The sequence below is a fragment of the Egretta garzetta genome, unplaced genomic scaffold, assembly GCF_000687185.1.
Source record: "Egretta garzetta isolate BGI_Z169 unplaced genomic scaffold, ASM68718v1 scaffold13, whole genome shotgun sequence".
Classification (NCBI taxonomy): Eukaryota; Metazoa; Chordata; class Aves; order Pelecaniformes; family Ardeidae; genus Egretta; species Egretta garzetta.
The window spans coordinates 200,818-216,846 of NW_009259239.1; the positions used below are offsets into that span (position 1 = coordinate 200,818).

The 16,029-nt window shown below is 46.8% G+C and overlaps 1 protein-coding gene across 1 annotated transcript in view; it reads left to right on the top strand.

Moving 5' to 3' along the window:
- FBXO32 (F-box protein 32) overlaps positions 1-16,029 on the top strand; it is a 27,961-nt gene that overhangs the window by 6,350 nt on the left and 5,582 nt on the right. The window contains exons 2-8 of the mRNA XM_009635956.2: positions 3-115; positions 1,830-1,879; positions 2,549-2,641; positions 9,611-9,704; positions 10,593-10,777; positions 14,302-14,484; positions 15,671-15,814. Of these exons, the coding sequence (XP_009634251.1) occupies positions 3-115; positions 1,830-1,879; positions 2,549-2,641; positions 9,611-9,704; positions 10,593-10,777; positions 14,302-14,484; positions 15,671-15,814 (862 nt within the window). The remainder of the gene's footprint in view (positions 1-2; positions 116-1,829; positions 1,880-2,548; positions 2,642-9,610; positions 9,705-10,592; positions 10,778-14,301; positions 14,485-15,670; positions 15,815-16,029) is intronic.

Below are 16,029 nucleotides of genomic sequence, written 5' to 3' on the forward strand. Positions count from 1 at the left end.
AGCTTTTGTAAAAAGGATGATCACAACAAAGAGAATCTCTTCAACAGTCTGAACTACGATGTTGCTGCCAAGAAGAGAAAAAAAGACCTGCTGAATAACAAAGCCAAGATTCAATGTAAGATGTCTATTTGGGCTTCTTTAAAATAAAAGCTGCTGCAGGAGAATGGAAAATGCAAAAACCATAGATATGAAGCACAGTGCATGAGGAGTCTTCCAGAGTGTCTTGAAGGGCTTTGTGCCCATGTTTGACCTAAGTAGAGAACTTGGATACAGTTTAATGTGAAGATTTATGCCCTGTTAGTAATCCCTGCTCTGAGGAGTTGTGCTTGTTGTGTTCAAATTTTTGTCATTTGTGTTTGTCAGAAGGAGGGTAATTTTTTCCTATGGCACATTCAAATGAACCAGTTCCAGGGTTTTTTTTTCCCCTGTAGACTTCCTTCTTCACAACAGGCTAAATTTATTCTTCCTTCCATATGCATGTTGAGTACTAATCTACATTACTGGAGGCTACAAGCCTGAATGTGAGCTTTGATCCTATCTCTGTGCGCGGAGTGCATGAAAAATGAAATAAGATTTCAGCTTGCTCAAAACAATGGAAGGCTTGAAATCTTTCTGTATGCACAGCAAGCAGCCGGGGTCTCAGATGGCAAGCTGTGGGAGGACCCAGGGGAGCCTGCAGGGACAGCAAGGGCTGCCTTGGGCTGATTGCAAGATAGGTACTGGAGTTAGATGTGAAGGCCACATATGTAAACATACACAGAGGAAATGAGTTACAATTCCCACACTACTATTAGCTCATCGTGCATCCCCCAGGATTTCAGAAACTGATGCCAAAATCTGGCCCCTCTGTGCATTCGGTTCTCTGAACAAGCAAATGTTACCATGACAGTTTTGGGCTGGATTCTGTTGTGACCTACAGCAGAAAAAAGGGCCTGATAGAAGGTCTGTGTGCCTGTAACTAAGACTGAGTTTGTCCCTGGGCTCACAGTACCAAGCAGGAGTACATTGCCTGCATCCTTAGGTGGAAAAAAGGTTCCAGGAGCACAGTATTTCCTTTAAGGAAAGGTGCATAGCAGGATGGGGAGAAGAATTTTCCTTGTACTAGCTGTTGAATTGCCAGTGCATGGTGGAAGAAGGGTCAAAAGCCCATGTGAGAATGGGGTGGGAGAAGGACTGAGCAGCATAACTGCTGCTACAGTAAGGACTCTTCTGCAAACTGAATAAGCAGTGTGTAGTGGGTACTGGGAAGCTATTTTGGGGAGTGGATGGGACAACTCCCATTTCTGAGGGAAGGGAGGGGCAATTAGAAATAGGAAAATTTTGGTCCCAAATAGGTTTTTCTTTTTTAGCAAGTTAGCTGCAAGCACAAGCATGCTCCTCTGAGCCTGACCTCACTGCTAAAAGGTCTCTCCCACATGCCTGGTGTCTCATGACATTTTTGCTCAACTTCAAATTTGACATTCAATCCCAAGCCTGTAACCAAGGTAGTGAATAGTTAATAAAATCATTAACAACAAAACCTGGCTGTCAGCCACACTGACTGTCTGGGACCAAAGAAGAGGAGGTGCTATAGTATATCCGTGGCTGGCAGATTAAACATTTACAGTCTTGAGCTGTGCCACTGAAACAGAACCTAAGGCTCAGGGCTGCAGTCTCAAATGAAGCAATATGGAAATAAAGCGGCCCAGGGAGTTGCTAGTTTTGGTTTCAAGTGTGGTGGTGTAAACACAAAATAACTTTGTTTGCACTAAAAGGGCAGTAAGTGTTGTGATCAGAATAGAGATCCAGCCCTCTGGATTGACTGAGAAAAGTGTCTTTTGTCCAAACAGATTTCCACCAGGAGAAGTGGATCTATGTTCACAAGGGGAGCACAAAAGAGGTGAGTGCCTCCATGTGTTCTTTGTTCCCTTTTCTACTGTTTCTTTCCAAGTGGTGGAAGATCCTGTGCTGATATAAATCAGCAGAAGCTCTCAAGAGATAAGTGGAAGATCTGGCTTCTGGTTGGAATTTCAGTAATGATATTAAGCCACAATCAGAGAACCAGGGCTTGCTGTACAAGGCTTTGTACATGTGTTTAAAATATGACTTGTTTGCTTCCCTCAGTTAAAAAAAACCAGCCATTTGCCGACCAAGCCATAATACTGTTCTTGGCTTTCACCCAGCACAGTCCTAACATGGAAAATCATTGGAATTCATCACAACGGCTCGCTTGCGCTCATGGAGAGAGGCAGCCGTACGAGACCGCTCTGAACTCGTGCTATATATTGAATCTGAGAATGTGTGACTCGCTCTCACCCATAAATTCATGGGTCATGAGCAGAGCTTGGGTCGCTTTTGGGAAACTACCATAATCTTAAGTTGGGCCATACCCACTTTTGACGTCAATAAGTGCAGCTCTGTGGGAGACAGGCCTGCCTCCTCTGGCCATGAGCTGGTCCCATGGTTTGTACCCGTTAGCTTGCTAAATTGAGTTGCTCTGGGTCACGTCTTCCTGGTGGTGTCTGGACTCATGTCTGCTAAAAAATGACCCAGACTGTTTTTTCTTCAGCGCCATGGTTACTGCACCTTGGGAGAAGCCTTCAACCGGCTTGACTTCTCCAGTGCTATCCTGGACTCCAGGCGATTCAACTATGTTGTGAGGGTGAGTGAAAGGCCAGGTTTTATTTTGCTGTGGTGATGGTGGAGGCTCTGAACAGAGCACCAGTTGGGTGATGGGAAGCACTGGCAAAGAAGAGGTCTGAGCATGCAAGTAGGGGTGTTGGGCTTTGCTGCATGAAGTAATTGATGGAAGTTGTGTGGATAGATGCCCAAAACCTCCTCTTTGATCTGTTAAAACAGGGAGGGAGGGATAGAGGGAGGTGGTGGTAATGGAGATGGGCTGTCCTTAGCCTAGCATTCCTGTCAGTTGTGAAGTTCACTTCTGAAACCCAGAAAACTTAGTTTATAATTCCTGAGTTCTTAGTTCAGCTTCTAAATGTGATTCCTGTAGCCCCAAAAGGAGCATGGGCTCTCTGCAGAGGCCATAGAGTGGTGGCAACCTCTTGGCACAGGAGGCTTCAGCTCCACAAGGGCTGTGGAGCTCTGTCTCCTTTGAAGTGATACAGAGGGGGGACTCTGAAGAGCTGAGCATTTTGGGAATGAAAGGGTGGGCTGAACCTCTTGGAGGCAGTGATCTTAACTTTTCTATTAAGGATCGTGGTTGCTATTAATCCTATGTGACTGGCAGTGGTTCCAATGGGTGAAGCATTTGGTTAGTCCTGACACCATTAGTTGGTAAGAAGGAGTCATCATTCATCCCTGTGCTCTGGCTTTGCCTAACAGATCTCTGCTTCTTTTTTGGCTCTGGGTGGCCAAAGGGGGTGGTAGTGGTTGGGGGGTTGGAGAAGCTACTGTCCCAGGGCAATATGTTTATTGCATGGGATCTGCAGATTGATCTCTAATTTCAGAATGCTTATCAAGGTTTGGAATTTAATAAGCTTAAAAAAAAAACCTGTTATTAACTTGAGGCTGTTTATAAACAGCTCCTTTTCACATCTCAGCAGCAGCTGATCACTGGTGAGGCACCAGCTGTTCAGGTTTTAGGTTCTGGAGCAAGCAGCATTGGTATTGCTTTCCCTTTGAGTCAAATGTCAGGAAAAGTGTCTAAGGAAGAAGTGATCTGAGCAAGTTCACCTTGGTTTGTTCACCTGTTGTCTAGGTGATGAGGAGCCTGTGAAAATCTCTGAGACTGAGAAGGGTACAGGCATTGGGGTGATTTCCCACCTCCTGTGCAGGAAGGGCATGGCAATCACTTGGATCTCCCACTGCAGGGCTGGTGACAGGGACTGGGGATGTTGGGAGAGGCAAAGCGGGATACAAGTCCATGGAAACTCAGGCTGTCCTAGCTCTGCTGGTCCTGGGACAACTTGTTTTCCTGCTTGTACAGAGAAGGTGATCACCAGCACTGAGGTGCTCAGTGTTTTCCGATACTGGATATATATGCACACAGCCATGTCATCTTTACGGGGGATTACTGTAGAAGGAACAGTTTGTGCCAAGACTAGAACCCTTTAGTCAAATATAAAGGAGGAAAATAAAATAAAACTTGTATTAGGTGCTCCAAGATCCCTTTGGCAGACTTTCTGTCTTAGGATAATGAGGAACTCCAAAGACCTCTGCTAAGCATGGCCTCACGTTGTGCTGTGCTACATGGTGGGCTTCTGCTGCTCAGCCTAACTGATGGGTGTCTCTCGTGGGACTGCAGTGATTGAGCAGAAGTACCAGTAAATTTGTCAAAGAGCAAACTCAATTTTCAGTGAAGTTGGTGTGGTCTGGTGGGGAGGCTCAGGCTGACCACCTTCCCCCTTTTTCTTCATGAGGACTTCATAAAAGCATCCCAAATCAGCTGTGTATCCAAAATAGCACTGTTCTGTATGGAAGTCAGCATGTGTCCTTGTTTCTACAAATTGCCTCTCTTCTGAGCTTTTAAGAGTAGTTTTCCCCCCCAGTAGTTTCAAGGATACAGCACTACTGAGAAGTATGAAGCTTTCTAATTGAGGCTGACTTGTGGTTTGGCAGATTAAAGAAGATATTAAACCTGGTACCATGGATCAAATATAAAACTGACTTCTTAAAATGAAAGGCTTGTATCGGCCAAGTCTCTGGTGGATAGTAGCTCATAAAATGCCTTATGTGCCAGATTTACTCATGAAAAGCTCTGCCTAGATGTGGATCTTGTTTATGGTCCTTTGCAAATCACAGGCCTCCTAGGGCACACAGATGAGCAATCTGTCACATGGAAAATGCCTTGAACGTTGGCAGGCAAAACACTTTTCCCTTCCCTCCCTTTCCTTGTTCTCTCTACTTCTCCCCGTTGCTCAGGGTATCTGATTATCACACTACTTAGTTCATCAAACAAATGCTTTCCAAGGAGGGAAGTTCAGAGTTGAAGGCTGGGGGAGAATGTGAGGATGTCTGTAGGGGAAGAAAGGAGAGAAACAGCTTCAGGTTTGGGATTCTGCTGGCTATACACAAACTTGCCCTACAGGGAAATCTGATAGCAAAATGGGCTTTCGGGCTCAACACCAACTTGCCTTTTCTCAAAGCATTCCTTTCTGATTTTCTGAATTCAAGTGCTACAGTGTTTTCACTGCTGATTTTTTTCTTTTGTCGTACAGAACTGTCTGCTGCTTAAGACATACCCAAACTAAGTTCTTAGAGTTCCTAATGGTGCACTGAGAAAATGGGCACCTCCTTCAAGTGAGGTGGAGGTATATGAGCTGTAAGAAGCTTGGCAGGTATTTTTCATGGGCAAATACCATCAGCTGTAGCCAGTGAGTTCATGTAACCAAAGCGGAAGAAATTTTCCTCCAACATCAATCTTGTCTTGATGGTCTGCTGATATAGACCTGGAAGTGCTAAGTATAGATATTGGTGCCATGACTTGGTCCTTGCTGATCTTTTAAACTATAGCATCTGCCTACATGTTATAGGACAGCGTTCCCTTTTTTGAGCTAGTAGGAAAGTGTGTGATTGACCCAGAGGACCCATACTGGTTTTGGTCTTGAAGCAGTTCTGGTTTCTCTGGTCTTACAGATTTAATGAAAAGACTGGAAGTGTTCCGTAAGCATACGAAATATGAGCAGAGACAAAAGTGCGTGCAGCCCAGAAGTTGTTGGTTCTCCTTCGGGAACACTCTGTTCAGATGACAGTGAGGTTTTGCAGGCTGCTTCCTTCAGAAAGATTTGTCATATGATGGTTGTGTGGTAATGTCTCACGGGAAGGTGCTGTTTCTGATCATAAAAGCTCAGGTCAGGTTAAGCTGCATGGGCACAGCTCTTCTGGTGATCTATGATCTAGATAGCGTGCAGCCTGCTAAAGTAGTCTCTTAAATTTGTTTTTTAAGTTTTTATAGCAGTTAGCTCCGGGAGTCCTGGATTTCTGCTGTGCTGAAAGAATATTAGCTCGATGCTGTCTCATGGAGATCTGTCAGCACCTGCCCTGTAAATCATTATAACTCGCCTTGCTCTTGCCCTTCCTCCCAGCCAAAAGCCCATGTGACATTTTGGCCACAGAAAGTGAAGGGCTGTGAGAGCAGTGGGGGGCTGGAGGAGGAATTTTTCATTGTAATGTTTCTCTAAGCAGTACAGATGTGAGGAGCCACGATCCCGAACCAGGAGGGTCTTATGGATGCCCACAGGGTGCAGTCCAGCTTCCCTATAGCTAGTTTGGGGTATTCAAAGGGGGATTTACACTTCAGTAGTTTGAGACTTGTGACTTTAATCATTACAAAGCATTTTCCTTTTTGAGGCAAGGTTACACCCTCCTGCTCGGTGCAGCAGGCCTGCTGAGGATTTTTTGGCTCTGTGCTGTAAGCCCCTAGCTGTGGGCTATTTGGGGTTCGGATTGCCCACGCACCCTGGTGTTGAAGCGAGACGGTGGCAGAAGTGCCATCTGGCTGTAGCAGCCTAAGCAGTGCTGTGCACAGCAGTCACGGGTGCAGGGCAGCATGTTTTCATGGCCCTGAAACGGGGGCCCTCGTTCCCTGCCACATGGCACTGTTTTGTTTGCTGTTTTTTCCTTGTGCTTATGGGAGGAGGACCTGCTCTGCTCCCGGAGCCAAGCGGCTCATTGCACCGACTGTTTGAGACCGACTGCTTGTGAGGTTTGAGCAGGAGCCCTGTCACACTCATGGGGAAGCGAGCAGGTTATTGCCCTGCTGTGGAAGATGCTGCCCTCCTGCCAGCTTTGCAGAGGCTCTCAAATAGCCTGCTGCATCTCCTGCCTTTTCTCCATGGCTCTTGCAGGCACCCGAGAGCAAACAAAACAGGGGCAAGGCAGTAAGGATTTTCTGGGGAAGCTGCTACCTGGTCACCCCTCTCAACTTCTGAGGAGCTGAAAGAGTGAATTGGGATCTAATGTCCTGTTTTCTGGAGGTGATGCAGACTTCCAGCTCCAGTTAAAATTGGCTGAAATGCAATCACTTAGTGTTTTTGAAAAGCAGGCCTTTTAAAATTGCTCTTAACCTTTCCCTGTGCACTCTCTCCTACCATCTGTCCCTCTGAGCGTGGGCTGGACTTAATGCAACTGCATCATAACACATGCTTGCAGCTCCCCAGCCTTTTTACCCTACTCAGCATTAATCTGAATTCATCAGTCTGCTTTTAGGCTGTATTATGCAAGTGGAACCATCGATTTATTTTTTTAGTGTTGTAGACCCCAATTTGGCAGTCCATTAACCGAGACCCTACTCTGCTGGGTCAGTGCCAATATTAAAAGACCCTCAATGCACTGGAGCATGTGGGGCATGGATGAACTGTATTGCTTACCTGGTTTTTGTGTATTATATGAGCACACAAGAATAAAAAAACCTTTCGATTTGGAGGGCTAGCCAGTCGCTTCAGCCAGCAGTCCCTGAGGAGTGGAGTAGTCCTAGAAGTATTCACAACATAGATTTCATATGGAATTTCATCCTATGTTTATTGCTGCGGGGGAAGAGAGGTGGTACATGGTATCTGAGCTGGTTCACTGAACATAAATTGAACCTCGATAAACACAGACAAAAGGCAAATTTGAATTTGTTCCTTTGGATAAATTAATTTTGTACCAATTCAGTGTTCTCCAAGGAACTGAGATTTTTATCCCTGTTCCTCTTGAAGAATGGCACTGCTGTCTAGCTCTGGCAGTATTGCATTACATGATGCTTATCACTGGGTGCATTTTGGTGTTTTCAGTAATGTTCACAGCACTGCTAACACCCAGCCCGAAGGATGCTGCCTCTCTGCCAGTTCCAGAACAGTGTGATCTGGAGACAGCAGTTCTTCATCTGCAGAAGAGCTGATCTGGGTGCACGTGTGGCTAATGTACAGATAGTCTGGCAAGTTGATTGCTCTAATCAAAGGTCTGAAGGCTAAATAGTTTAGTGTAAGCAGAGTATTACATACTACTTTGCGACACTGATTTTTTTTCTTCCTCCAGTATTTAATAAAATTAAAAGACCTTTTTTAAACCTTTCCAAACATCTTGCAAACTACCTTGTTTTTAAGAGTATCTAGTCCTTGTGGTCTCAGTTTAGCTGTATAGCAAGAAGATCCACCGATGCCTGCAGACCAAATACTACCCAACTCCCCTGCATCTCTTGTTTCCCCCAAATGAGCCAAGAAAACAGGCAGCCTGCCCTTCACAGGAGTTAGCGCAGGTCTCTTTTTCATCTTGTTTTCTTTCGGTCATGCGAGGTACAAGATATTAATAGAACATAAACTCAAAGCCATCTGATGATGGTGTTGGCCTGGAAATCAAACGGAAGAAGAGATGGGTCACTGTAGGCGACTTCACTGCTCCCAACTCGAGTCACATGCCAGCGCCCGAGAGGAGCGGAGCAGGCGAACGACTGCAGTAACGCCTCTCCCCGAGCTCCCCGCTTCGTGGCAAGCTGCCGGTGACTTTTTGGATACATTCCTGTCATTCTTCTAGCGGAGCAAACGGTTCAGCTCATGACTTATCAAGTCTTGTCAAAAGCCATCTTAGTTACTTGACACAAGTAGCTGCACCTTCTCTGGGCTCTCTGTGGTGTCAGCAATGGGATAGCGTAGCCGCAGATGATAAAGGATTAATAAGCTAGTCATGTGGTAACGTGTTGATTGATTTGTAGCATAAAAGGTTTTTCCTTTCCTTCCTAAATTAAAACAGAAGGCTATGTACATCCAAAACAAATGGACTGACACGTGGATGGTCTGTGTATTTATATAATGCTGGGGGAAGGGAGGAAGGCTTGGAAGATCACAGGCCACATGTTCTGCAGGGCGTGATCCACAGGAAACTTCCACAGCTGTTCTTGTGGTGGTAGAGAGGTGGGGAGGAGAGGGCATCTTCCCGGTGGGAAATGCTTCCTTTAGCAACTGCAGCCCAAACGCAGCCCTCGCCTTGTACGCGGGTCAGGAGATCAGTGATGGGAAGCAAATCCTAATTGAAAGTAAAAGCTAGATTTCCATTAGGGGAGGTTAACAGGACAAACAGGGAAGGGTGATTTGGTGGTGTGGCTGTAAGCTGAACAGAGACGAGGAAACCTGGGGGGAATAGGGGTTTGTTGGGGAGGAGGCTTTGGTTTTAATAGTGCTTAACCTTTCTGTTGTGGTGACAGCACTCTGACAAAACCCATGCAACCCAGGAGTTTGACGTAAATTGTGGAGTCTGATTCTCATTAATGCCCCATCAATAATATTCCCATCCAAACAGGCATTTGCTCGTGTTCCCTGATGACACGGCTTGTTTATGCCCCAGTGAAGGACGGTGACGTTGGCTGTTTGTTGTTCCCCTGGTGTCAATAGAGGCTGTCAGCCTGAGCGCTGCTCTGCGGTTGCTCTGCATCTCTGAACCGTGAAATCAAGAGGCTTTTTTTCCCCCTGAAGATCACTAGAATGCTCTCCTCCTACCCCCCTTTCGATGTGGGTTTAATTATTTGGCCTCTGCTCTCCTCCCCCTTTGCATTAGTTTGCCCTGTTGTTCTGTCTCCCTTTTATTTTCAAGCAGCGAACAAGTCTCTGGACTGTTTTGCTGTGTCATGTGACCAGGAGTCAAGATTAGAAAGGTATCTCTGTGCTCTAAGGCTTGCAACTTCTATTTTTATCCACAGCTGTTGGAGCTGATAGCAAAGTCTCAGCTGACGTCACTGAGTGGCATTGCCCAGAAAAACTACATGAACATTTTGGAGAAAGTGGTGCAGAAAGGTAAGAAACGGAAACAGTGAGGGGGAGGAGGAGGATTCTGATTTAATCTGGTGTACTCTTGTGTGAACCACATCCTCGAGAACAGTCAGGCAATGCGAGGCGGGTGAAGAGGGGCACCACTGCTTATTTCTGTACTGCAGTTCCACTTTCCTTTCCCTTGGTGAAGGACTATGGGGGCGAGGGGAAGTGGGAAGAAATGTCTGTATTTTGGTAGGTATCTGAGAGGCGATTCCTCCTTCTCCAAGCTTCCTTGCTACCACCCCTTCTGCATCCTACTGAGTCCTATTTTTGACTGCAGAAGAGTTGGCTGCTCCTGCCCCCAGCCTGGCACACCTGCAGTCTCTGCTGCCTGGTTGCCAGTTGGATGTATCATCGAGTGCTCCTGCTGCTCTGGAGGAAAGCTCGAGGGCTGTCTTCACCTGCTGGGGGGGCTGAGTTGTGGATGAGATGTGCAACTTCCCTCCCCGATGCTTTAGCACTGGCTGAAGCCTGGGAATTGAGTGCTCTGCTGGTGTGTGTATACATAGTGAGCAAGGAGATCCTGAGCTGTCTCCCTGCATGTCAGCTGGGGAAGATGGGGAAGAGGTGTGTGTAGATCACCTCTCACGTGTATTGGAGGGGACAGCTGGCTAGTTGCCAGCGGCTGGAAATGGGAAGTGCTGCAGGAAAGGGCAGATACCTCATCTGCTTATCCTGGAAGGATCTGTTTCCATCTGCTCTCTAACCTCCTCTGTCTGGCTAATGTTGAAGTGATCTCCTTTAAAAAGAAGAGTGTGAGCTGGCTCTCTTGGCCTGTGAGGTTATAGCAGATGACTTGCCCAAGAAACATGTAGATTCAGAAAAGGACTTGGGCAGTTCCCACTCTTAACCTCTTCTGTTCCTCCAAAGTCCTTGAAGATCAGCAGAACATCAGGCTAATACGGGAATTGCTGCAGACCCTCTACACATCCCTCTGCACATTAGTTCAACGGGTCGGCAAGTCTGTCCTGGTTGGAAACATCAACATGTGGGTGCACAGGATGGAGAGTATTCTCCACTGGCAGCAGCAACTGAACAACATTCAGATCACCAGGGTAAGCACAAATCCTGAAGACTAAAAATAACGTGGCTCTTTCATGAAACCTTCTCATGTAGCAGCTCTCATTTGGGTGATTGTATCCCTCTGTGCTCCCAGTGCAAGCACAGTGCTGGGGGAAGGACCCGGAGATGCCAAAATAAGTGGATGCATTCCTAGCATTACTTGTGTTCCTTAACTCAAACTCAATACACGCAACCCAGGATCATGCTTGCTGTTACTGGTCAAAAACCATGGCTTGACTTAATGGCCATGAAGTGCTGTGCAAACAGAGCTCGGCAGGAAACAATCTCCCCCTCTTGAGAGTCTTCAGAGATTAGGCCTCTGTATGAAAAGTCAACTCAGTCTTTCTCAAACTGAGAAATTGCCTTCAAAACTTGTTTATCAGATAGTTGAGGTTTTTAGATTTGCTTAATCTGAAAATTAAATGCAAATTTCCAAATAGCTGCATAACTTCATGCTTCCTGGCTGAAAATATCAATGATTCTTCCAGTAGTCTGGAGCTGCTTGTTCCAGCCGGACGAGTCCTGCTTTCACAACATCTGTTTTCAACAGTGTCTGTGAGGATGGGAAAGATGTATTAGTTGATAAATTCCTAACCTGGCTTTGCATGGGAGTCAAATCTGAACTTGCTGCACAGAATCACAGAAGGGTTGAGGTTGGAAGGGACCTCTGGAGGTCATGTGGTCCAACCCCCCTGCTCAAGCAGGAACACCTATACCCAGTTGCCCAGAGCCATGTCTAGACTTTTTTTTTCCCACCGTGGATGGATACTTGCTCCACAGAAATGCTAAAGCTTTCCCCCAGTGCTGACCTCTGTGTTGGTGTGCCCCTTGTAGGGCAGTGAACTGGACTGTGAAATTCCCACTTGGGCAGACCATGGCAATGGCCTAAGGGAATATAAAAAGCACCTTTTCCCCTGGTAGGTCAACCAGAGAGGCATTTGCAAAGGATCAAGCAAAGGGCCCAGTTTCATCATTTTACGTGGCTATGTTCTCTGGGAACACCAGGAAACAATTTCCAGTCTTTGAGTAACGCAGCAGGATGCAGAAGATGAATGCTGGGAGGTCCCAGGAAGTTTGAAGAGCTGCAAAACCAGCAATGCCTTATCTGATGGTGGTCTCTGTCCCTCCTGGTCTCCAGCTCTTGGGATGGCCACTGCAGTGTGCCTGCTGGGGAGCTGCCTTGTGCCTGGGCAGTGCGAGGGCCAGCTCTACCCGTGCGTCTGCTGCCCCACATGCACCATGGGTCAGGACCTACCTCCTGCTCCTCAACTCAGTAGCACAATGTGAGGGGTTTTCCCTATACTGTAGGCACTCATAAAACCCAGATAAGCATTTCAAAGAACTCTGCCTGTCCAGAAAAAAGTGCCTCAAAATATTGCTTGTGAATGGAACTGCCTTTTATGCATATTTACTTGTGCATAGGTTTACAGACACTTTTCTAAAATAAACAAAATACAGGTGCTTGCAAAATAAAAAATATTTCATGCTATCGAGGATGACTTCAGGTCAAGCTAGAACAAAACCAGCTGATTTTAGAGGAAGGAAGAACAAGTGCAGCTCTGTGCAGTCAGTTGCTTACAGTACACTGAGCACTTCTGGTGTTTCTGGAGGGGGGGAATGTCTTGTAACAGCCAAGACCTAAACTGTTTAGAAAAAAAAAAAGTCTCAATATTCAGTGTGTGCTAGAGCTGCTTTAAAAAAAAAAACTCTGTCCAGAAAGTGACAGCATACTGACCTGCCATGATCTAATCTCTGTGTTTTCTCCGAAAAAAAGTAATGTTTGAAAAGTCCTGGAAAGGAGTACTGAGGGAAAAGAAGTAGCAGATAAATATTTGGCCCTGAGTCAGGATACCTCTAAGGATTTGCTTGAATCACACTGGTTTCGTCAGAAATAAGACATAAGCATAAGATTTGGGGGTTTTTGACCCAAGAGCCTCTGAGCTTTGTCCTGCCTGTTGTACTCTAGCAAAGTTTATATGCAGGAGAGTGCAAAAGGCAGGCTGGCAAGGGTGGTTCAAGGCTCCAGTGCATTCTTCCTACCCTAAAATATGACCTCAGGTTGCACTGATGGGCAGCAATGCTGAGTCTGGACTTGTGGATTGTACCGAGGAAGCATCCATATGTAACCGGGCACTGTGCTTGCAGTCTAGCTCTCAGCATGCAATGTTAAAGCTGTGATGGGAAGAAACACCCTCTGGACATGGCAGGGACAGTTTGCTCCTGGAGGGGCCTGTCTTGCTGATGGAGATAGCAAAAAAATGATGCCTTGGTTGAAAAGCTGTGGTCCTTGCAGGCACCAGGCAGTGCCGCATGGTCTGGGCAGGCTGGTCACTGGGGCACCGAAGGGAAGGTGGGAGCTGTTTGTGTAGAGACCTATTTGTGCCCCTGGAGTTTCACATGCAGTGGGATGGCTGGAGATGGGACCGTATGATTAAAAGCAGCTGCACGCGGTGTTCCCCTGCTGATGGCGGTCCACGTGCTTCTTGTTTGAAACAGTTAATAGCTCCGCCAATTGTGAGACGGGTGCTGTGACTCTGCAACTTAAAATAGCACCATCTCTGTGCAGGGTAAACGATCAACTTGGCACATCTGTCTAACATTGTTGCTTCGTTAGGGCCCAATCCTAAAAGCTGCTGTTTGCCTTAATAAGGCTGGGGCTGGTTTTGCAGCAGCCGGAGCCCAGGTTGTGGTCACGGCTGATGCTTTGCTCCCATGTGTGCTTTGGATTGCCCCCGAGTGCGGGACCCACTGGTCCGTTGTGGTCAACTCGTCCTGGAGCTGTGCTGCCCACGTGGACTTGCAAAACAGTCCTGGACCCCCTGTAGCCCAGGGGAAGGTGTATGGGGGGTGAAGGTAGCTGTTGGCTCTTTGGGCTAGGATGTACTTTGGTATGGCTGAACTGCCTGGAAAACCATGGCTGCAGCTGATGGGAAAGGGGCAGGTCCTTCAAGAGTTCACAGAGGAAGCACTAGTCTTGCCAGCAGTGACCTGGGAAGCCATGCAGGGAGAATCCTGCTGCGGGTACTCATCAGCCACCACTGTGGCTACAGCGAGATCCTGTGACGATATAAGCTAAAACACATCAGAAGGGTGTGAGATTCCCAGCAATGCATGTAACAGGAGGCTGACCTTGAGAAGTAATGCCAGTGTCCCTCGTGGTGGAGAGACCTGCGTGGTTAATAGCTGATACCACGACGTAGCCAGTGTCCTGCTGTAGTGAAGGCTGGTGGTGGTGCTTATGGGAGCAGAGTTCTCATGAGTATGGACAGGAAGGGGAGGAAGAGGAGGCTTGGACTGTAACTCTGCTTCTAACTACTGTAATACATGTCCCCTTCCTTGAGGATATCTCAAGCTGTTCTGGGGCAGAAGGTCAAATGTCTCTATCTAAAATGTCTCCCTATTCGGAAGAGGGAACTGCTGCTTATTCTCTATGTGAAGACCAATGCTTATAAAGCAGTAACCCTACTACAAGTTGAATTGCTTGGGTGTTCAGCTCAATTCTGTCTGTCTCTTCCAGCCTGCCTTTAAAGGAACCACTTTCACAGACCTGCCGTTGTGTTTACAATTGAACATCATGCAGCGACTGAGTGATGGGAGAGACCTGGTTAGCCTCGGTCAGGTGGCTCCCGACCTGCAAGTGCTCAGCGAAGACCGGCTGCTGTGGAAGAAACTCTGCCAGTATCACTTCACGGACAGACAGGTACAAGAAGGGATGCAAACTGCCACTAGTTGCTTGTTGCAACCCACTAGCAAGTGAACACACATGGGTCGGACAGACTTACTTGACTGTCTCTGGGATCTAAGGGCTGTGCCGCAAGCTGGTAATACAGGCTGACGTGAGAATGGCTGTGAAGATGACTTATGTAGAGGGTTTTGCATGCCACAGCAATGATTTATGAAATAGGAGCCTGAGGAATTAGTCATACGGTGAACTTCTTCAACCCTAATCCAGGTGGTAACAACTGCAAGTCATGCAGTTGCTCCTCGCCCCACGTGTGCGGGGAAAACGTGCAGGCAAGCTCCAGCGATCACCCCGATGTCTCAGGGACTGACACCCTCACAGAGAATCTCTGTGGATGTGGTCCATGAGCAATGAGTCGTACTCTCTTGCCCTTTAGAGCAAGAAATCCCCTCTGAGCTGCTTCATGAGTGACAGGGCGGTATGTGGAAAACAGCCCTGCCGTTACCCATGTTGTACCTGTGTAAACATCTTTGGCCTTTTGCAGGCTGATAGCCGTCTGAGGACTTCTGAACTTAAACAAACAAACAGAAATCCCTCTTTCTGTTTATGGGTGAATGTCTGGGGTGTTTATACCAGACCTCTGCACTTCAGGGACCACACGCCAGATTTCTCTGCTGACTTGGCTTTATTTGCTCACTCTGGATCTGACTTTGGAAGTGACTCTGGGGAAGTTGTTTTTATTAGCCAGTAAATTCAAATCCAGTCTCTGCAACTAATGGCCCTAAAAGAAAGATGGGTGTCTCCTAAGCTAATGTGACAAATCACTGACTCTTAGAGTCAATGAAAAAGCAAAATACTTTAACTTCTGAAGCTGTTAAATGCAACTGCATTGTTGCGCCAGTGAGAAATAGTGGCTAAAGTAGTATAAAATAGCTCCCAGGATTTCAGGCTTTCATACAGCAATATTCATTAACTGGAGACAGACCCTGATAATGGTACCAGCTGAGGCTGTTGCCATCAGGAAGCTGGGTACAGCTAGATATTCAGAGCAGGAGCTTTCATGGTGTTACAAGGGAACTGTTACGGGACTGGCAAGGATGATCCTTATGCAAGGGAGAGGAGAACAACATGAGTTGAAGAGGAAAAAAAAAACCAAAGCCAACCATTATTTGACCTGCTATAATTTGGTATTCTTTTCTTTCAGATTCGCAAACGGCTAATCTTATCTGACAAGGGACAGCTGGATTGGAAAAAGATGTACTTCAAGCTCATAAGGTGTTACCCAAGGAAGGAGCAGTATGGTGACACGCTGCAGCTGTGCAGGCACTGCCACATCCTCTCCTGGAAGGTATGAGCTGTTGGTGGGGCAAACTCAACCAGGGCACCAGCCAGGAGCACTCAGTGCTTCCTCTGATTGCAGCTGGTTTAGGATGCTGCAGTTCCTTTGCCTGCATAACCTAGTGTTTTCCTATGTCTTGATACTCCCTCAGCTGTTAAGGCCCTTTCTCCTCTGCGCTTCAAAGGTCCCATCTTCTCTACATTGAAGAAAAGTAGTGGCCATTG